At 39.1% G+C, this 22,258-nt stretch overlaps 1 protein-coding gene across 2 annotated transcripts in view; it reads right to left on the reverse strand.

The window, feature by feature from the left end:
• Positions 1-22,258, reverse strand: part of RB1CC1 (RB1 inducible coiled-coil 1) — a 54,933-nt gene that overhangs the window by 19,377 nt on the left and 13,298 nt on the right. For both annotated transcript variants that reach the window (XM_068166720.1, XM_068166719.1), the window contains exons 5-14: positions 21,971-22,141; positions 13,162-13,364; positions 11,416-11,851; positions 6,874-7,044; positions 5,420-5,604; positions 4,346-4,532; positions 4,181-4,262; positions 3,242-3,303; positions 2,109-2,212; positions 424-550 (exon numbers count right to left, since the gene is read on the reverse strand). In XM_068166720.1, coding sequence (XP_068022821.1) covers positions 424-550; positions 2,109-2,212; positions 3,242-3,303; positions 4,181-4,262; positions 4,346-4,532; positions 5,420-5,604; positions 6,874-7,044; positions 11,416-11,851; positions 13,162-13,364; positions 21,971-22,141 — 1,728 coding nt within the window. The remainder of the gene's footprint in view (positions 1-423; positions 551-2,108; positions 2,213-3,241; positions 3,304-4,180; positions 4,263-4,345; positions 4,533-5,419; positions 5,605-6,873; positions 7,045-11,415; positions 11,852-13,161; positions 13,365-21,970; positions 22,142-22,258) is intronic.

Here is a 22,258-nt window from a genome sequence, read left to right on the forward strand (position 1 = left end):
TAAAAGGACTTAAGCAACGCAAAAAAAATCTAGAAGTAATGACAACTTCATTAAACACAGACTGAAATGACAAATGCACACATTCCCACAGAAACTGTGGAAGTGGAATTACACTGTTAATGTATCAGTTTCCTACGTGCTGAATGTTTCTGTTAGTTGCTCAGAAGATATTCAGCATCTTTTTGACTCCAGGCAGGCTCCCTTTACTCACTGCAGAGCTCAATTCTCAGAATATTTACTACTATGTCATTAGAAAGGAAACTCCTCTTCTGCAGTTATGAGACCAACTGATCTTTACATATGGGAAAAAAAAAACCACCCCAAAAGTTCATTTCTGTGACTGACGGAATAATATTATGCCAAGATTCTAACACTTTTGAACTGAGCATTCTCTTTTCTTGGTAAATAAAAGCAAACAAATACCTTTTGTTCATTCAGCAGGTCTGTAATGGTTTGTGACATTTCATCCAAACTCTGTGCTGCCTTTACCAGGTTATGTAGAGCATGTACATGCTGGTGAAGAGGTTCAAAATCACAAAGTATGGGAACCCTTAAAAACAGTATAGGATTAATGTTTTTTTTTTCAATATTGTTAATATTCATCTATTAGATTATTGTGTGTATACTCCAACAAGACTAAGCTTCTCACTGAATTAGGTTTAGGACTTTCTCAAGTTCATTTATTTTGCACAGAAATCCACTAAGGCCATCTGGTATTTGTGTTTTAAATTAAGAACTTGAGAGCTTTTAAGGAGTAGATAATGATAATCACAACGATGAGGAAGCACTATGCCAGTCTTTCCTTCTGAGGAAAAGATTTATCAGTAGTACCTGGTTACAACAACAGTAACAGAAGAGAATTGACAGTGATTAGATCTGTAATTGAAGCACTTAAGCTTGCAAATGACTTTGTTCTTCTCTCCAGCTGGATTCCCTCCAATCCAGCTCTTCCTTTGAAGCACCTATTAATTCTCTCCTATTTTATTTTAATGATAGATAACCTAACTTAAAAGAATAATTAATGTGTCATAATCTTAAAGGCCTCTCTCTTCTAACCAGAATGATTCTATGATTCTATCATCACATTGCAAGTGTTGCAAGATGAGCTTTTGATGGCAAGCTTCCTAAACCTCTGGAAAAGCAACAGTGAATTTAAGTTGAGAAGCCATATATCCAGAATGTTCAATCTGTTCAGGAATAGCTCCACTGAAATCATGCAGCATTTGGACAATACAGTAAAGGCAAATTACACTGCAATTTTACCTTCTCCATTTGATATATTAACCAAGTGATACCTAGAGTGTTTCTGCACAATCAAGATTGAAATAATTGCTCAAACAAATATTTTCAGAAGACTCAAGCACTGTAAATAAACAGATACATCACATTAACTATGCAGCTCAGGGGTTCAGTGCTGACAGAAAAGGACTTGTGTGCTGGGTCTCAGTCTGCCTATTGCTTGCTCCTTAGAAGTTAAATGAAAATACCAAAAGTACTGCTTCTGAAGCTCAATGTCTACCACATTGAGACAGCCTTGCCCACTCAAATTGCAAGTCCATCATCATCTATATTTCCATCGAATGTAATCCTGAGCTCAGAAACCAGGAGGAACATGACATAATCCCACCTCTATTGCCATCAAGTGGAAATCTATGTCACTACAATTTGCACTAAAAGTTTAGTTAGTGACTGCTTTTTCTGACACAAAAAAAGAGGCAAAAATCCTCCTGAACTCTGACCAAGCCTCTGTGGAAGGTTGCAAAATTCTCACAACCTCCAAAATCAGGCAAACATCAGCAAGATGAGATTATCATTTACATCTTTTTCTGCAGAAGCCTAAGAACCTAAAAAGAAATTGAGTGCATCAGTTGTATCATGCTTTAGTCAAGCAGACTAAACTCATAATACTTATTGTTATTTCCAGCAGCAATGCCACAAGGATGCTGAATTAAAAGGGATTCCAGTAAAAAGTACAGGCAAAAGCCAGTAAATTAAGAAACACAAAAATCCTTGCCTGTTCCTTTACAGAAAATCAACTGGAGATGGGAGGCTGAAAGGGATAAGACCTGGGGGAGGCTATTTCTACAAAGCTGGAAAAGGTGCTTTACCTGAGTAATGGCTGTACTTCTGAAGGACAAAAAGACTGCAAAAACTGCAAGTCACTTAATGAGATATCTGGAAGCTCACTGTCAAATCGGCGAGGTTTTCGTGTCTGCATCAAGAAGAAATTCATGTACGTGTGTCAAGGCAAGTGACATCAAGATAACAAGGATTAAAAAGAGCTTAATTAAGAACAAACAAAAATTGATCACACATTCAAAATATTTCAAACTTTTTTGAAAGGAACCATGCCTGGCCCCAGCTCCCTGAAAAAGATCATTTGCGTTCATAGTCAACACCCACAGTGCCTCAGGCAGCTGTAGAATAGAGATTTCAGTTGCACAGGGCCTATGACAATCATCTAGTTCAGCTTCTTCCCCATCACCAAGCTTCAAAAACACTAAGGGTTTGTTTAAAAAAGTTAACAGAAGACACTGAAACTTAATGAGTGTGCTGCTAAACATAATTCAGTTCAGTATTTGAAATACTGAAATGAGCAGCATTCTGATTTTCCAAGTATCCTTTAAAATCAGGCTGCAAAGGAGGACATGAAAAGGTTAAATGAGGCAAAGTGAGATTAGAATCAGGGAGAGTTATCTTGCTTGAATTAAGCAAGCTCTATGAAATAAAAGTTAACAGGCAATACTTGATTACAGACATACATTTTCACCCCTTCATGTTATCAGCCATGGAAGCTTTTCCATTTATGCAGTGGTTACAGCAAGATGTGACAACTTTTTACTTGCTTTTATCATCTGAGTAATTTTATGCTTCCATTAGCTAACAGTTTGGACTCCATCTGAAAGGTCTTTTCCAACCTAAGCAATTCTATGATTCTGTTTTCCAGGAGACAGGATGACAGGACCAGATGATCACAATATACCTCCTGGCTTCTTTTTTCTGATCTTTAATAGCCATTTCTTGTGCAATACCACAAACTCCTTGCTGCAAAGGAGCACCAAATTGATGTTGTTAATGTAGGTCAATTGAAACAGCAATGAACACTAGCTCCCAGCTTTTTCATCTGTGCCAGGGCAATGTGACAGGCATGCAGCTTGAATGAATTAAGCTTAGGTTTGCATCTTTTGAAAGTACAGTTAATAAAAATGAAATAACCCCCCAAAACATACTGAGTACATACACAAAAGGATGGAGGCCAGGAGTCAAGTCCTCTAAACAGACGATTCCTTAGAAAAGATTTCCCTGGGCAAAGGAAAAATGGTTATTTGAAAGAAAGAAATGCAACATACAAAAATACCTCAAAAGAAAAGAAGGAAGCTACTGCACTACTCTAAGCTGAAATCAATTTAAAAGCATTACTAACTGTGCTGTTTCTTGGCAACATAAAAACTCCAAGTGAGCCCAGAACTTCAAGCACACCCCACCAGTTCAAGCAGAATTTCTTGCTTTGCTGAAGCCTTTTTGCTCAAAATTCATCCCAGGAAGAACCTCCTTTTTCAAGTTTTCCCTGCCAATTGCCAATTCCTTCTTGCTAATCTCCTCCTCAAAACTTTGATGAACTTCTGCTCAGTTTTCTTATCTTCTAAACCAGCTGCTAAAGCAAGTTGCAGAAATTGCAGGCAAAAGAGAAAAGGATCAAATTTCTTTTAGCAACAACAGAATTGTTAATTTTATCTTTTAACTTCTACCCAAGGCCTTTAGATAGGAGCCTTCATTCTTGTTTGTTCTCTGAAGTAGTAGAGAGGAGCTCACAGCAAAAAAATTCAGTGGCAGTTTAAAAAAAATGTTATTTAAAAGAAGAGCAAAGCTTGCAGAGCATGTTCAAACACCGACTGCATTCAAATGTCATACTTAGAAATCAGATCCTTTGCAAGTATGAAACTCACTAAAGCTTCTGCAGTATTTGGGATAAGCTAAATGGAACACTTCATTCATTTAATAGAAAAACGAATAGCCAAATACTTTGCTCATAAGAGGACCAGCTGGCACACTGCATGCATATCCCATCGAAGTAAAAGATAGTAAGACAGGTACTAAAACTACAGCCCAGTGGAATCATTTTGACTACAAAAACAAAAGTCATTCTCAACCACAATTCTCATTTCACAGCAGTACTTACTGAACAGTTTACCAAAAGATTCCCTTTTTGCCTTTTCAGCTTCATAGAGGTGTTTCCCATCTTTTATTAAAGCACCTGCCCACTGTGAAGGGAAATCATGTAGTTAGATGCAAATTGATAGACTGACACAAAGATTTAGTCTTGAAGTTTGACTTACTTACTTACCTCCCTGTAGTGTTTTATGAACATTTTTCTCCTCACAACCTCAACAACTGCTAGACAGTACATCTGAGGAACAGTACTGAGAGCTTCCACAACCTTGACCCTTTCTAGGAGCTCTGTTACAAGACGAAGCAATGCTTGTAGTTTCTCTCCATCTTGGTCAGCATGCAGCATTACAAAACAACACCACCTACAAGAGGAGGTTACACTTTACAAGACAGCAACTTAGTCATCTTTTCTCCATTTCAATTTCACTGTGATTAGCAACATGTCTGGATGTCATTTCACATGGGCCAATGACAGGCTATCTGGAAGCACCAAGCAATTCAGAAATCAGTAGCTGCCTTGCAGATGCCTGTTAATTTCTGACAGTGCTCAGAAAATGAATGTGTTAATTCCTCACACAGTGCTCAGAAAACGAGAACTTACCACCATTAGATCACAAGCAACAGAAGAATGCTTCACTTAAACTTTTAGTGACAGGACAAGGGCCAAGGGCTTCAAGCCAGCAGAAGGGAGACTTAAACTGAATATTGGGAAGAAATTCTTTACAGTGAAGGTGGTGAGACACTGAAACAGGTTGTCCAGGGACACAGTGGATGCCTCCTTCCTGGAGGTTTTCAAAGCCAGGTTGGATGAGGTCTTGAGAAACCTGGGCTAGTAAAAGGTGTCCTTGCCCATGGCAGAAGGGTTGGAACAGATGATCTTTAAGGTCCCTTCCAACCCAAACCATTCAAGGATTCTATAGTTATTCTTGGAAAACATCAGCACAACTACCAGCCAAATTTTAAACAAGATACCAATGGCTGCGGAGGTTGATGAAAGGAGAGGGGATTATAGGTCCTTGGATATTGTTTTATTGATACAAAGACTATTTAAACTCTAAGAAAAGTTTCTCTTAATCTTTTGTTTCACACTTACAAATAATTTCATATACAAACGAAGTGATTCAGCTTTTATTTCCTCTCCTGTTAAGAAAAGCTCTGTGCAGTACCAAAGATTTTCTTAAGACACACATTCTTTAAACAGTCCTGATGCAAGTGGAAGCAATCTATAAATTGAAAAGTTGTAACTTACTTCAGTCTGACTTGCAGATTATTTGCAAGCTCCTGTTTGGCAGTGGTACATTTCTGTTTAATATCTAACAGTTTTCTGTGATTAGTTAACATAATCATCAGCTGATTTGCATGACTCAAACACAAATCAGGCAGCACAGAAGGATCTTTCAAGTTCTCAGCTCTCTTCTGATTAGCCAAAAATCCCTAGAGGAAGAAAAGACACATTTGTTATGCAATTAAAAAGCATGAAGTGACCCATCTGCTCTGTAAGAGTGCAGGCATTTGAATAAACTTACTGTAACTACTGAGCAGTCTAACAGAAAGCTACACAGGTAAGTGTCAAAGCTGCTTTCTCTTCATTCTATAATCCTGTCCACATAAACCTTATCTGGTATTTTCCTCCCAAACAGTTACCAATACAACCCTGCAAGAGTTTCACACAACTAATCAATACCAGTGAAGGATCACAGAAGTTAATGCAGCAGAAAACCAGCTACTAGGATGGAGGGGCTACTGGTGAAACAACTACTGTGCCATGCCACTCTCTCCTTTATCATGTTCAAAAGGTGAGAGAAAATCCTGATGGTAACTGTGTGGTTCTCCAGGCAAGAAATGAACACCCAAACCCAACAGTTGGAGCTTTGACTTTGTTCATGTTCTTATGTCCCTACCAGTGGTCACTGTATTTGTAGTTCCACAATAACTTTGTTTTCTTAATAAAGGATTTTAAAAACAAACATTAAAGTGTCTCTCTCTGAAGCTGAAGTTGATGAGCATCAAAACTGCTTCTGTGACACTGCTGAAAAATGAAGCCACTGTCATTATTGATTTAATATTGTATTTAAGTGTTCAAAAGGGGATTGGATGTGGCACTTGGTGCCATGGTGTAGTAGTCATGAGGTGTTGGGTGACAGGTTGGACTTGATGATCTTTGAGGTCTTTTCCAACCTTTCTGATTCAATGATTCAGCAATCTTGTCATATGATGCTATAGAACACATCTGCAAAGCAAAGATTTCTACACTAGGGAGGACAGCACAGAAAGCAAAGTATCAAACAGGTATATGAAGTCAACAAAAAGAAAAGGAAGATGATGCACACTGAAGGTGGAATAGAACACTGTAAATCAATCTTTAACTGAACTCAGAACAACCTCTGTACTGAATGGGTAAGGACTCTGAAAAACAAAAGCAGGAAGCAAACATCTTAACTGTATCCACTGTCTGAGCCAAGTGAATGGAAGTCATAAAGAGGCAGGAAGAACTGAGATGAAGACAGACAGCTTCATCGTAAAAACTTGGGTGGTTTAGTCAGGAAGACAAAGATATTGAAGAAACCTGCTGTGATATTCATTAGAGCCAAGCACCAGAATGAAAGGCAATGTAAGTATGAGAGCATATGGATTTGGACCACGAATTATACTCCGTAACAACATACACAACAAAAATCTGCCATCTTCCAATGTTGTGCATACCTGAGCAAGTTCTTTTTGTTCATTCACCAGTCTGCTGCAGCTTGCTATCATCTGGTCCAATGCATAGAGCCTGTCCTCAAGACCTTTAATAGCCTTCATGTTCTGATTATCGAGTTTGGCGATAGTTTGGCGACATTCTGCCAGAAAGGGCTGGATGATCCTGGGATCAAGCTGAAAAAAACAAACAATAAATGAAATGTTTATTAGCAGTTCACAGAATCACAGAAGATTAGGGGCTGCAAGGGACCTCCAGAGGTCGAGTCCAACGCCCCTGCCAGAGCAGGATCACCTAGGGCAGATGAGCTAACTATCATAGAATCAATAAGGTTGGAAAAGTCCAACCCGTCACCCAAGACCTCATGTCTACTAAACCATGGCACCAAGTGCCACGTCCAATGCCCTCTTGAACACTTACAATACACCACCACCACCTGCCTGGGGAGCTCATTCCAATGGCTAACAACTCTCTCTGTGAAGATCCTAAACTTCCCCTGGCACAGCTTGAGACTCTGTCCTCTTGTTCTGGTGCTGGTTGCCTAGAACAGACCAACCCCCGCCCTGGCTACAGCCTCCCTTCAGGTAAACTAAATTGACTTCTTATAAATAAATAATACTATTAAGGTTATTCTAAGATGTGCCTACATCTGTCACCTGTTTCAGAATTCTGAGTTAAGGAGTCTTTGAAGTATTCCACTCTGATTTCCATCAGAGAAATCAGGATCCTTACAAGAAGATGGGACATCAGTTGAGGTGACAAGGCAGGGTGTGAAGGCAAGAGGCAGTTTAAAGCTAATGGACACAAGTCTGCTCTGAAACAAGAATCCATAGAGCCACAATCAAAACAAGTGGCGAATGTGGCTCAGTGGAAAGTGCAGGAGGGATGGTGATAGGAAAAAGCTGCAAGACCCATTAGCCTTTTCCCACTAAATGAGTGTTTCAATCGATTCTTTAGACAAAGCAGATCAGCTCTAAGTAACTGCAAAAGAAGCTATGCAAAAAAATCATACATTTGGACTATTTTTTGCTAACATTTTAAAAAAGTAAAGTAGGATTTTGAAAATTATTTCACATTACCTCATAGACCATCACCCACAAAAAAAAGTGCTTGAAACATTAAGAAGCTACCAATGTCCACAGATACTAAGGGTCTCTCTTCAAGTTTCACTCTAAGAGTAGTGAAATGAATTAGTCTATTTCCTTAGTGCTAAAAACATCACAGGGAATTGCAACAGCTTATGTAGGACAGAGTTTAGTGTAAATCTGGCATATGTAAGTAAAGAATATAGCAAGAGTTTAGGTGTTAGCAGAATATGAACCAATTTGCTCAAATTTATCCCAAATGATTATGGCATGCCATCTGTGATATAGGAATCTCTTGAAAAGACTCTATCCTGTTAGGCCATCTTAGCTGTCACAGCACTAGCTTCTCTCAACATCCAGGATTTATGCCACTTACAGACCATACAAATTAACCCTCAAAACCCCCAGCATTTATCTGACTCTCCATGAACATAAATAAAAGGACTATTTCCCCCCCTAAATCTGTTAGTTAACTATATAAAAGCCTTTCAGAGAGTACTTTCTTACACTGGAAACTCTTCTCAGGGCTATAGAGAGAAGAATCTGAAGAGGAAGCCCATTATAGATTGGTGTCTCATTCTCACAAAGCAAACAAAACCCAAACAAATAGAAAGACCACAGGGGGAAGTACCAAAACCTGTTCATTAGCCCAGAATTTTTCAGAATATGTAATTAATGCTGTTCATGAGGTGACAAAACATGCCAAAGCTCCCTGAAAACAGCAAAGGCTAGTTTTTAGTAGGTTATGAATGGCCTTATAAATATTAGCCTCTCTCAAGTGACTTGTTCATGTTTAAGAATCCGTAATAAAAATAGTCTGTGGGATTAAACCAGATTGGTTTTAATAGGATCATCTTCACTGCCATCCTATTCAGAATTACTCCCCTGTGGCATCCTCAATGACTCCAGTGCAGCATGCAAGAGAGTTTCCTAACAGGCAAAATGCTGAAGAAGAATACAGCGTGGGCTTTTTCTCCCCCCACCTTTTGCCTTCGTAGAATCAATAAGGTTGGAAAAGACCTCAAAGATAAACTAATTGTGTTTTATCTCTTTTCACAAAGAATGCCTATTCCTCTCATTCCACCCTCTAATTTACCTCTTCCACCCATTCTTTTCATTCCATCTTTGACCTGAGTACATCAGTGCCATGGTTTAGTTGATTAGATGGTGTTGGGTGATGGGTTGGACTCGATGATCTCAAAGGTCTTTTCCAACCTGGTTAATTCTATTCTATTCTATTCATTTCTATTTTCACTGGTAGAGAGTATTGTTCTCCTCATCTTTAGAAGTCTCTTCCTTTGCTAGCCTTCTATTTAAGTGGTTGCAGCAGCACTTTACACAAACATCTGGTTAGCTCCTACTTACCCACTGCTTTTATTGCAGCCTAGGTTTCTGCAATTAGAAGTGTCATTTTATATAGAAACCAGGAGACTAAAGGAGCAGACACATAGCAGCACTGTGCAAAACATCAACTGTGTCAAGACTACCAGGACCAAAAGTATTAAGCTCCTGCTCTGATGCTTTACACTTTCATGAGTATCTTACCTGAATTCAGAGTTTCCAATAAGAAATGCAATTGCAAATCATTTGTATGGTTCATATTTCCAAGAAGAAAAGGACACAGAGAAAATGCAGAGAAAAATAGATAAATAAAATTAAATTAGTACCATTTTGTTCTACCTTGCTAGGTTAGAGTGTCACCTCAAGTAAATATTAAGAGAATAAATGTGTAACAAGGTATTTATCTGCTGTTTTCCTTTTCAGCTTCAGGCCAATTCTGTTTTCCAATTAATTTTAAATCAATGGTAGGCAAAGATTGAATCCTTTATCTGTGCTGCTATCAAAACAGAGCAACTCAATGTTTTCTGAAGGAAAACTAGGAGCTACTCAAATGCTTGAAAGCTTTGGGTTTCTTGTGAACCAAACCAAATCAAGATTGATCAAAGTTCTATTAGTGGTGGCCAGTACAGTCTGACTAAAGTGTTTTTTCCCACCTGCCAATTCTGCTTATGCCAAGAAATCAGAAAGAATCTTCATTTTCACAGGAGCATTCACATTTTTTCCCCTACAAGAATCACCTTAAGTTACAAAACAATTGCAATGGTTAAAAAACCAAAGGATTTCTGACTAGCCTTAGGTAAGGTAAGGCAAGGACAGAAAAGCACACAGTTACAAGGCAGGCTGTCTAAAAGAGGTGATGTGGGTCAGATAAGACTACAAGCTGATAAAAAATGTACTTAAGTAAGGCTTTAACTGCAGTGGTTATGCTTTCCTTTTTGTACATGTAGTACCACTGTAATTTATTTGGAAGCAGCTGTTTAACATCTGTCTTTAAACACTGATTCTTTTTTCAAAGAGATATTACATTTGTGCCCTGTTAATATTAAGTTGAAAGTGAGTTTATTCTCTCACAACCACACCACTGGGTTTTATTCCTCTTGTTTTAAAACAGTAGCAAACATCTTGCAGCATTATAGAACAGGATAGAGGAGTGTCCCAGATTTCAGCAATTAGGAAGCTCTTCACAGTTTTGCTAACTGTACAGCCCACTCTTTCTCTCAGCCTTTCCTGCAATTTGGACAGCTCAAAATCTTAAGCAGCCCTTTATATCAAGCCAAATTTTCCAAGCATATAGAACTCATCACATCATAGCATTTTCTACAAGAGATAGGGTTTAGACTTAAGTTAAGACAGTCTTCCAGTCCTGCCTTTCAGAATAGTGTCAAGGACAACAGAAATGGTTTTCTTTGTTCAAGGTATATTGAGTTATAAAATTCTATACATGCAAACAAGGCTAGACAGTGTAAGAACAGCTACAGTGAAAGCAAAGAAGGAGATATCTCTAGGCCAAAGGATTTTTAGAGGTTATAATGCTCACTGATTAAAATAATGACTTGGAAAGAGTGAAGAAAGTGAGCAATGTGTTATTGTACCAGCAGGAGAAATGCAAACTGGGCTCCTCGGAATGCATCTGTACCAGCTAATCGAGAATGCATATATAGAAGATAAAAATTCATCACAATTAACCACATCAATCTGTCCTATATTTTTAATAAAAGCTTCAGTATTTTTAACACAAAGAACATTAACTTCTGTGCAGAAAAATCTTTCCTTTCATTACAGGCATGTTTTTTTATGCAAGAGGCAAAGAGAGAAGTCACTTTGCTTATGGACTCCAAGAAGCTCTTGGCTTTCTCACCAGAACAGCTGCTTGAGACACAAGCAAGACAAGAAGCACTCATTGTGGAATTATACATTTTCCTAAAGGTCAAATTCTGAAAACTCAAGAACTCTTCAAGTATTTCCCACCCCCTCAGTCTCTGCTTTGGTCTCCATTCAGAAAGTGATCTGAGAAACAACGTGTTACAAGAAGTTGAGTCACTCCAAAGGCACCGAGATCTGGAAAATGAACAGCAGCACTCAATGCAACACAATCTGATTTTGAAGAAATTGTTAACTTACCCTGCTCATAGAATCAAAACATTTTCTGACCAGTGATTCAACATCATTAGGTCTATCTTGAACATTTATCCAGTCTAACAAAGACACATTGAAGGAAGGCTGATCATCATCTCTCAGTTCTACTGATGTCTCATTGTCCTGCACAGCAGCATTTTGACCAGACTCCTTAGCATCTTTCACTCCTTCAGGATCTGTGCCTTCCAAAGTTGAATGTTCAACTGACTTGCAAAATGAGGCTAACATTGATTTATTGTTCACTTTAGATATATCAGGATAAAGCACCAATTCAGCAGATTTCCCATCCTCAGTTTCATCACTTTCTGTCCCTCCATGGTCAGCTGAAGAATCCACTCTTCCCAAACACTCCTTGTAACTGTGTCTCGTGAGGCACTCCAGCAGTGGTATCTTGGCCATGATAGAAACAGCAGAACCCAAGCTTTTTCAGAAAGGAAAAAAAAAGGATCAGTGCCTAGAAGCCAATGTGACAGAAAAACTTAAGACACAAACCACTCATACAAATATTATTCATTTCAGAAGTGAAGCAGATTTCAAAATTCCTTTGGTAACTATCCTTTCAGTATTAAGACAGTGAAAGGTCAGCTAAAGACAAAGTTTTGTTGTCTTCCACTGCTTAAGATGAACTGTTCTAAACATCCAAGTCACCTTATGTGGATAATGCAAGGACAGTTTGATAAACTGAGACGTGTCCTTTTTCTCTTTAAATGCACACCTGGCACTTTTATGTTTCCAATCTACATGGCCACCAGGGCCTACTAGCAAAGACTGAAAAAGCAGTTAGCCAGAAGACATTCAGAGTTGTTTACCATGAACTAAGGAAAGTTCAGCTTCCTTTTCTTTTTTAAAGGAAATATATATTATATATATATCATAGTATCATAGTATCATTCAGGGTTGAAAGGGACCACAAGGATCATCTAGTTCCAACCCCCCTGCCATGGGCAGGGACACCCCACACTAGATCAGGCTGGACAGAGCCTCATCCAGCCTGGGCTTAAACACCTCCGGGGACAGGGCCTCGACCACCTCCCTGGACAACCCATTCCAGGGTTTTACCACTCTCATGGTGAAGAACCTCCTCCTCACATCTAGCCTGAATCTCCCCACCTCCAGCTTCATTCCATTCCCCCTATATATATATATAAAAAACACATTATTTCTTTAAGTAACCAACAACCACTTACATTCCATTAGGCAAAGCACTAGTGGAAATGCCATAATACTATAATATCCAGAAAGATGGCAAAGATTTCCCTTGAAGTAACATCTAGAGCTTGAAGGACACAAGTGTAGACACGTAGATGCACACAGAACACACCCTCCCAAATGGATAAACACCCAAAGTTGGTGTTATAACCTCATGCTTTCAACACAGATCACTGCTTTTAATTAACTCAAAAGTGCAAATATGTATTTAAAAATGTTGATTAATGTCTAAATTTATTATCTAGTTATTTCTAGTTCACATTTGGAAGGACTCCAGCTCTTAAACAGCTGTTCCTTAACAAGCAGATCTCCCACATAATTCAGCAAAGGTTTCTGTGTGCTGACTGAAACAAGGAAAAAATGCCAGTTAAAAAGTGACTGGTAGGAAACAAAGCAAGCACTCCATGACACAAACACACACATGCTGCATCACAACTCCCACCAGACATACACCACCTAAAACACCCAGAAAGTTTCAAATGTAACTTTGGAGACTGAGGCCGAGTTTAATGGCAAACCTACTGAGTAAGTTTCAACTTGATATCTTCTATGGACTGCAAATAGCCTGAATATACATTTTCAAACTTGAAAAGTAGCTTTTGGTAAGAGTATGTACAATCTTCCAAGTTGGCCATTATGGCAGCCCAGCCTTGATGCTGAAGATGTTCATCATGTACAAGACCTTCACAAAAGGAGCAAAGTTTCTTGGCAACCTCATACATTTCCTGCAATTAGAAAAAAAACCAAACAATAACCTGGTTTATTCTATTCTAATTAAAATAGATATACATACACATAGAGATCTCCAAGAAAATGCTTCAGGTAATTAAACTAGAAAACACCATCATTAAAAGTGTTAGATACTTCAGAAGTTATATACCTTAAAACTTCAAAAATAATTTTTTTCCTTCTTAAATCACGATAATAAAGATTTTAAAACAACAACAAAACCAAACCAACCAAACTTAAAACACCAAATGCCACACAGGCTTTTTACTGAGGAATATCTTCAAACCAGGCAGGGGAAAGTGGCAGTTAGAAAACAACTTCATAAAATTAAATGCTGCTAATATAAAATGTTCAGAGCACTCACACACTCATAAGAATGCCTGCACAATCTGATAGAAGGAGTTGGCAAACAAGGTCCATCAAAGAGTAAATTATTGACAAGCCAAGCAGAAGCTCAGGACAACAATGAATTGCATGATCAGTCAGCAGAAGTGCAGGTGCATCTGATGCAAGAACAAATGCATGAGGAACACAGCAGGGCAAATAACTATCTCAAGCCTTCTACTGATGAATAAACCACAAGCAACATGATGGGTCCACAAAAACTCTGAAACTTGGTATATGCCAACCAAGAGGAAAACTTTCCTACTAAAGAACTGGATGACACAGAGACTGCTATTAAAAAGGTGAGAATTTACTACCACCCAACCTGGGAGGGTTAAACCACAGACCTACATATGGCAAGTACCATATCTTAATAAATGTCCACTAATAGCAACACCTATTACATTTTATTCATAGTATCATAGTATCATTCAGGGTTGGAAGGGACCACAAGGATCATCTAGTTCCAACCCTCCTGCCATGAGCAGGGACACCCCACACTAGATCAGCCTGGCCAGAGCCAAGATTTAACTAGAAGGAAGAATAACTATTTAAAGTTCATGAATCTAAGAACACACACTGCCCTACTGCTCAAGCACCAAAATGAGAAAGTAAATCAAAGTTATACAATAAATCCATCAGCTCAATATTTTATCAGTAACATATTGCATGGAGAACACTCTCCTAGGAACACTTGTGAGTTGGGGTTTAACAGCTACTTACCCTCTGTGGTGGTTTTAGGCTATGGCTTTAAAAGTTAGCTGCAGATTTTGAGTAGAAAAGTAGAAAAACAAACTAAATAAATCACTTTTGGGTGTAAAAAGGAAAACAAAAAGATTATTCTAAACAAATTCATTGGATAAATGGCTGGGATAAGAGAAGCTGTATCATAACAATTCTTCACATTAACCTTCCATTCCCATTTCTTTTCCTCTTCTGATCTTGGCTGTTATTGCTTTGGTGGGGACAAGATAACACGCTTCTGGCTGGCCTTGAGGTAAGCCTAACACTGTTTTTCTCTCAACTCCTCTCTCTCTCTTGGTACAGGGGGGGTTGGGAGGTTTGGGGAGGGGCAGTGGAACAGGCTTCTCTGGTCTTCTGACCAGGGGGGGTTTCATGTTATTTGCTAATTGTAAATATCTGTATAATGTTGTAAATCCTGTATATTTTGTACACATTCATTGCATTCCATTGTAGAGCGTAGTTTTTGTTTGTAAATACAGCTTTGTTTGCTTCTAACTGAGTTGGTCTGGCTTAAAAGTTAATGCTGGGAGGAAACTTCAACCCACCACACCCTCCTAGAAAGAAAACCTTACTACTGCTTGCAGGTTGAGTGTATTGTTACATTAGGACTGAACAGAGAAGTTTCCTCTGCTCTAGCACTTGTGAGAAAATGATGCATGGGGAACCAAATCTCACAAATACAGTGAGAAAGCAATGTTAAAACCCAACACATCAGTACACTTCAGAGTGCATTTGCTGCTGAACACATGGCTAGCAGCACATATGTATAGGCCAAAAAAAATGAGCCCAACATCACTTATCTTCCCAATATAAACCACAGAACCGCAGAGCATTTTATCCAAACATTTGAGAACTAACAAAACCTAAAAGTTATAAGCAGTCTCCACTCTGTCAAAATAATATCCAAGCCTTGTCTCAATCAGTATGACAAAATCCCACTGTCCTTAAATCACTGGTCTCTAAGCTATCAGCAAATGAACAATGACTACACAAAGGTACATTCACACAGACAACTCCAAGCAAATCAAGAGCCACTACAAGCTTCTATCACTTTGCAGTGAAGATGGTATTTGTCTTCTTGTCTTCCAAAATTTGGTCACTTCCTATGCACACCAGAGGAAGGATTTCCAGTTTGGAAAGAACAGTAACTTTATTTGCTGCATGAGCTCTTGCTTTCCTAAGTCAAAAGCAACCACAATACAACTAGGACATCACTCAGTGCCTCCTGAAATCTGCAGGTCATTTTCTTCAGACTATCTCAAGTTTCTCTGTACACCTTCAATCAATATAAGTTAATATAACACTGATAAAAATTAATGTATTATTACTATTTTTGTTATTATTTTAATAAATTCTCTTTCCATAGAAATTAGTGAAAAGCAAATTCCACACCATATAGAGTAGAATAAACCAGGTTGGAAGAGACCTTCAATATCACCACGTTCAACCTATCATCCAACACCATCTAATCAACTAAACCATGCAACCAAGCACCCTATCAAGTCTCCTCCTAAACACCTCCCAGTGATGGTGACTCTACCACCACCCTGGGCAGTACATTCCAATGGCCAATCTCTCTTTCTATGAAGAACTCCTTCCTAACACCCAGCCTAAACCTCCCCTGGTGCAGCTTGAGACTGTGTCCCCTTGTTCTGGTGCTGGTTGCCTGGGAGAAGAGACCAACCCCCGCCTGTCTACAACCTCCCTTCAGGTAGTTGTAGACAGCAATAAGGTCTGCCCTGAGCCTCCTCTTCTCCAGGCTAAGCAACCCCAGCTCCCTCAGCCTCTCCTCACAGGGCTGTGCTCCAAACCCCTCACCAACTTTGTTGCCCTTCTCTGGACACGTTCCAGCAAGTCAACATCTTTCCTAAACTGAGAGGCCCAGAACTGGACACAGGACTCAAGGTATGGCCTAACCAGGCAGACTTACTGCTTCCTCAATTACTACATTAAGTACCCCAAGGTGCACTAAAACATACACAGGAAGAATGAAGCTGAAAAGGTAACTGAACATCCCCATTAAGTTCTAAGGTATGTCCTGGAAATGTACACAAGCATTTCAATTTCAACTCACAAACATTATTCCTTTTCCAAGTCAGCCTCCCTCCAAAGTACTGACAATAACTCCTAAGTGAGATCATATACAGAACCACACATTAACTCGAAGACTGAAACAATAAAAGCCATCTACAGAAGCAAAGCTCCTATGAAGTGTTTTTATGCAGCTCCTTCAGGTCAGTATCATGGTTTACCAAAAGTAGAGTGGACTTCTCTCACCTTCAGACAAAAGCCCTGAGTAAAAGCTTTAAAAGCCTTTCAACATTTCCACAGAGGGGGCACCCACAACCTCCCTGGGCAACCTGTTTGAGTGTCTCACCATCCTTACTGCAAAGAATTTCTTTCTAGTCTCAATCTCCCCTCCTCAAGCTTCAATCCAGAGTATCACCAAGGTTGGAAGAGACCTCAAAGATCATCAAGTCCAACCTGTCCAACCAATCCACTGCCTCGTGTCCTATCACTACAAGCCCTTATAAGAAGTCCCTTTAGTTACTGCTCAGCCTAACTGTGAATTCGAGATTAGCCTGGTTTTGTCAAGTCTTGTACTGATACTGGAGCTTCTTGAAGTCCACGTTCCACTGGTATGGTGAAGATCTCAGTGTCCTAGGTGAGCTGGTATAGGTATACAAGGCAACTGAGCAAGATACATTTTAATGCTGTTATGCTGAACAGTAAATAGAGCCATCCTCACTTCCCACTTGTCAGGAAATTCACAGGCCCAGCAGAAGGACTTTTATTTTTGGCTGGGTGCTTCAACAGAATTAATTATTTCCTTTGGTCATTGTAATTTAAATGGAGATGATTCTTTGGATTATAAATTAATTCTTTTTAGTACCTTTCAACCCAAATCAATGGAAGTACAAAGTATGTTTTATCCCAAACAGAAATTAACTGATAAAGTGTTTCCCATCGATTTCAAGTCTGTCTTTGCATCCTACTGTCCTAACTCTGCTCATCTGAAGGAAAAAAAATCCAGGGAAGATCTCTTTGTCTTAATTGGTCTTTGGACTTACCTCTAAAGAACAAAAGTTCTCAGGAAATGCAGGGTTCTTTCCATTCTCTACAACCCTGTGGTAAAAGGAAACAAGTCATCAAAGTCCTCTATTTCCATGTGTGTGACATCCTGAAAAAGGACTCCTCATAGGTTTCAGTGGCTCTACACATCAACCTCAGGCCAACCAAAAGGACCCTTGAAAGTGAAATTACACTAAAACAGCACATAAACACTTCCACTGTTACCTTGCTTACCAGAATTAGTAACCAAGACCAGTATCTCTAATTCATACACCTCCAACTAGAGCATAAAGCTCCTGATGAACCACTTCAAGATTTCCGTTTTTAAAAGCTGGAATTGGAAAAGCTAACTTCACATGACATGTGAAACAGACCCACTAACAAGATACCAAGTCTCCAATATCCTCCTTCCAGAACAAACACCATAGAAACTTGGGTTAGATCACTAAATTAAGTAAATAAATAAACCAACCAATCCTTTCCTAAAGGCTAAGCTACCAGAAAACATTTTAAGCAGTACTGTTGGAAGACCACAAGATTTGAGATGATTCCCACAACATAGCTCATTGCGCAATGCACCGCAGAGAGAACAGTCTGTCTTCTAAGTTGGTGTGTACCTAACTTTCTGCAAACACTCACTATCCACATAAGGCAGCTCAAGGCCAGAACTGCTGAAACAGAAGAGAGGTGGGACACCACCAGGCTAGGTGTAAAAAGGTGGAAGAGAGGTGGGACACCACCAGGCTAGGTGTAAAAAGGTGGAAGAGAGGTGGGACGCCACCAGGCTAGGTGTAAAAAGGTGGAAGAGAGGTGGGACACCACCAGGCTAGGTGTAAAAAGGTGGAAGAGAGGTAGGAAACCACCAGGCTAGTTGTAAAAAGGCAACCTGCAACCCTTTAGACACAGACATCTCAACAGACAACTTGGGAAACCAAGATAGGAGACATAAATGGAAAACTGATTTAGAAAGTTGATTTAAGTGATATTTAGAAGGTTGCTTTAAGTGAGACTTAAAAGCCAAACAGTAGATGCAACAAGCACTGACCAAAAAGGATCTGATAACAACAGCCTATAAAACAAAGAGATTGTGACACACATGACAAATCCTACAACAAGAATTTCAGTTCAATTGGTGAAAGCATAAGCAAAGGTAAGAGACATAACTTCCTCAAAGCTACCTGAACTTTGTATTGTGAATTTTCCATAATGAGACCTCAGCTAACCAACAGGAACTTGGTAAGTAAATAAATAAAGCTGTACAGGTGTTAAAATCATGGAAGTAAAAAGAAAGGGGGGAAAAAAATAAGGTATCTTGATAAGATCATCATAGCACTCTGAAAAACCAAGCCCATGGTAATAAATTTCCCACAGGAATTATTTTTGGTTAGGAGGTATTCAAATCCCAAAAAACACAAGGCTGCATAAATTAATGAAGTTAATTGGAATTGGAAAGATTAGAAATCAAATTAAATAGAAACTGGTAGCTATCAAATACTGTCCCCTACTTTGGCAGCTGCACATCACTGCTTCTTGTTGACAAGAAGAGGCAAGACTTTTTATCATGAACAACATCATCATTGTAACTATTATTTTCTTAATAAACCACATTCTCCCATGGATTAGTACCTGGATTAATAGCAGATAGTTGTTAAATTCAACTATATTACATTAAATAATTACAACAGACAAAAATACTCTCCAGCAAGTGTTGCCACTCTGCTTTTGTGTAAAGCAGCTTACTGCCTGAATCATTAGAAGGCAAATTTTTCAAGCCCATTTTCCCAGAAGTCTCCCATACAGTACTCTCAGCATGACTTTGGGTGCATCCACCTCACAAGCACAGAGGTTCAGAGCCTTTCTAGCACTCCCTAGGTCTTAATCAATTTTGAGAAGGATTAATACCCCATGTTCCCTCTTCCTCCCAGCCAAGAGGCTTATGGTGAAGCCTGAAGAAGATTAATGTTCTAACCACATTCCCAGTCCTCCCTCAGTTTCTTTGAATCACTGCTCAATATGCTCCATGCATTTCAGTATGAAAAACTTCTTTAGTGCACTGCTGCAATACTGCTTCATAGAGTTTTCACACCTTGGTACACCTGAAGTTGTGGCAGCCTATTTATGAACCTTCCACCACACATGGTGCTTTTGCCATTCCCCTGACCTCCCCAAGTGCATTTTCCCAGCCTAACACAGAGCCTATGGTATTGAAAGCTTTAAAATCATAGACTGGATGAACTGCAATTGTAAAGGTGTAGCACATTTCATAATATTTCTACCTATTTAATCTTCAAATACATTAAGTTTTCTACAAAAGATGCTACCTCATTGTGGTACTTTCACAAGCAGAGAAGAAAAGGAAAATGTTAGGAACAGAATCTCTTTCAAGTTAATACTGCAAGGTAAAAAGAAACCCTCCATTTTACTTAGATCCATACTGAATTCCTCCCCCTATCATGTAGTGCCATCAGGGATGGAAAATATTATTGTCTCCTTGCAAATGAGCTCAGGATCCCTCTGTCTAGATAAACTTCTCAGCCTCTAGCTAAATATTATACAGCTCTGGTTGGCAAATAAAAGCTGCACTCCATGCAGAGACTTTTAAGAGTGTTTCTGAAATGTGAGTTTCCTTTACAGAAGGCATGACACCAGGATGTGTCAGAAACAGCCTAAATTAATTGAAAAGCAGAATCTCTGCAATAAACTTCTTTGCTCTGCATATTAATACCTCCTTTGGAATCAAAGGGGTAGAGAGGACAACACTAACATTTCTTTTCAAGTTTAAGCAGAGTATACTCCTGGAGTATGAAAAGCTTACTCCAGAGGAATTAAACCTGATCTGTCAGCAGCTTCACCAGACAGAAAACCAAAATGAATCATCTTCAAGAGCACAAAATAAGGGATGGGATGAAGAGAGAAGATAAAATATCAATGAGAAACACGAGAGTAGGTACCACCACCTTTCACCTCCATTTCCCTTAAGTACAAACAAGACTGTAGCAATTACTACAGCCTATCTTCTCTATCAAATTAATATTAGACATTTAACAGTCTGTCTTGCTGACTTACATCCTCTTAGTACCTCACAAAAAAATGTTTCTCAAGCACTTTCAGCTGCTAAAACCAGAATCCTCACACTCTTCAAGGAGCACAAATGAAAACCTCCCACTCCTAGCTGAATTTGCTTTGATATCCACTGTCTGTTTGACAGCCATATGATTCACAGATCCCTAATAACATAAGGTCCTATTCACCAAGTCAGCAGTAACTGTTAACAGGTGGCGGAGAGGGGAAGAGAGTCTACTGGAGTCAATCCTTGCCTTAAACCACATAGCAAGTAAAGGTCAGATTATTCAGGCTAACTTTCCCACCTCCTGACAAGTCAGGGAGGCTGAGGGAGAAAATAAAACACCTCATACTACATGCAAGACTTGGCACTTTGCTCTGAATTCAGCTGTACAGTAGTGAAAACCAGCCACTCTGAGTGGTAAATACTCTTTTGGATTGCACTGAAGTTGTCACTGAAAAGAAGAAACTTTATTACCAAGAGAACATCCTAAAAACATACATTACTATCCATCTAGTGCTACGTGCTACACTCAACCATTCCCCCATTCCATGCTGTTCAATGTTTAAATAATCTTCAGAGCCATGAAAAATATTTAATGCATTTAAGTTTGTAAAGGAAAATGAGTCCAGTAACTCCTAACACAAAGCAAAGCAAACATCCAGCTACTGAAGGCATCCTGTCACCCTCTTGACTAGCCAGCCATTCCTACTGCATGCACACTTCATATCTCACTGACCATGCTGCAGGGAGCTACTTCTCCCTATTGAAATAACACAGAGGGAATCAAATAGGAATTTTGGTGAGTTTGTTTTTCTATGTAACTAGAAGTCAGCACTTGGTCATAAAAAGACCTGAATCAAAGGAAAAGGAACATTAGTTTTACCAATTCCTCACTGGTGGTTTAGATGCAGGATGAAACAGAAGCTTGACAAGGTGCTTTACAAAATTATACTGCTGATTTTCTACCTGGGTTAATAACTTTTCCAAAGTAAGTTTCATGTTTTCAAGCTGAGGCAGACAAAAGACACTGGAAGTAAGGCAGAGCATTAAGGCATGGGTCCAAAGCAACCAGCTTGCTTTTGTTTTGCAAATGCTGTGAACACAGGCATCCATAAAGCTGAATTACAATAGGCTTTAGAAAGAAGCTTTCAACATGCTAAAGAAGCATTTTAGTACCTACCTTGAAACTCTGAGACAAAGGCTCTGAGGAACACATCAGCACTAATCATTCTTACCATCTTTTAAACAATCTCTACATTTTTACCAAGCTTCCCCTCTGACATAGGAAAAGTTTCTTTTCCTTTGGTATGCAAGTAGAGCAAGGAATTGACTTACCACAGCAAGTTGTGTTCGTGATGCTACTGTATGAAACACTGCAGGCATCATGAGGGATTCTTCTACTTTCAATTCCATCTCATTCTCTGCTGAAAATGTGGTTTTGGGGATGGCTGGTGGACGTTCACACAAGATCATTTCTTTGTTGAATAAAAAAATTGGGTTGGTATCCTACACTCAAAACAAGAAAATGAAACCCAATACTGAGTAAAGGCAGCACACTGTTCAATCTCCAGTTATTTCATCATGTGGGTGACATCCTAAGAACATGTTCAATTCTACAGGTGT

The sequence above is a fragment of the Melanerpes formicivorus genome, unplaced genomic scaffold (assembly GCF_026170545.1).
Source record: "Melanerpes formicivorus ecotype bairdi unplaced genomic scaffold, bMelFor1.0.p_v2 SCAF_105, whole genome shotgun sequence".
Classification (NCBI taxonomy): Eukaryota; Metazoa; Chordata; class Aves; order Piciformes; family Picidae; genus Melanerpes; species Melanerpes formicivorus.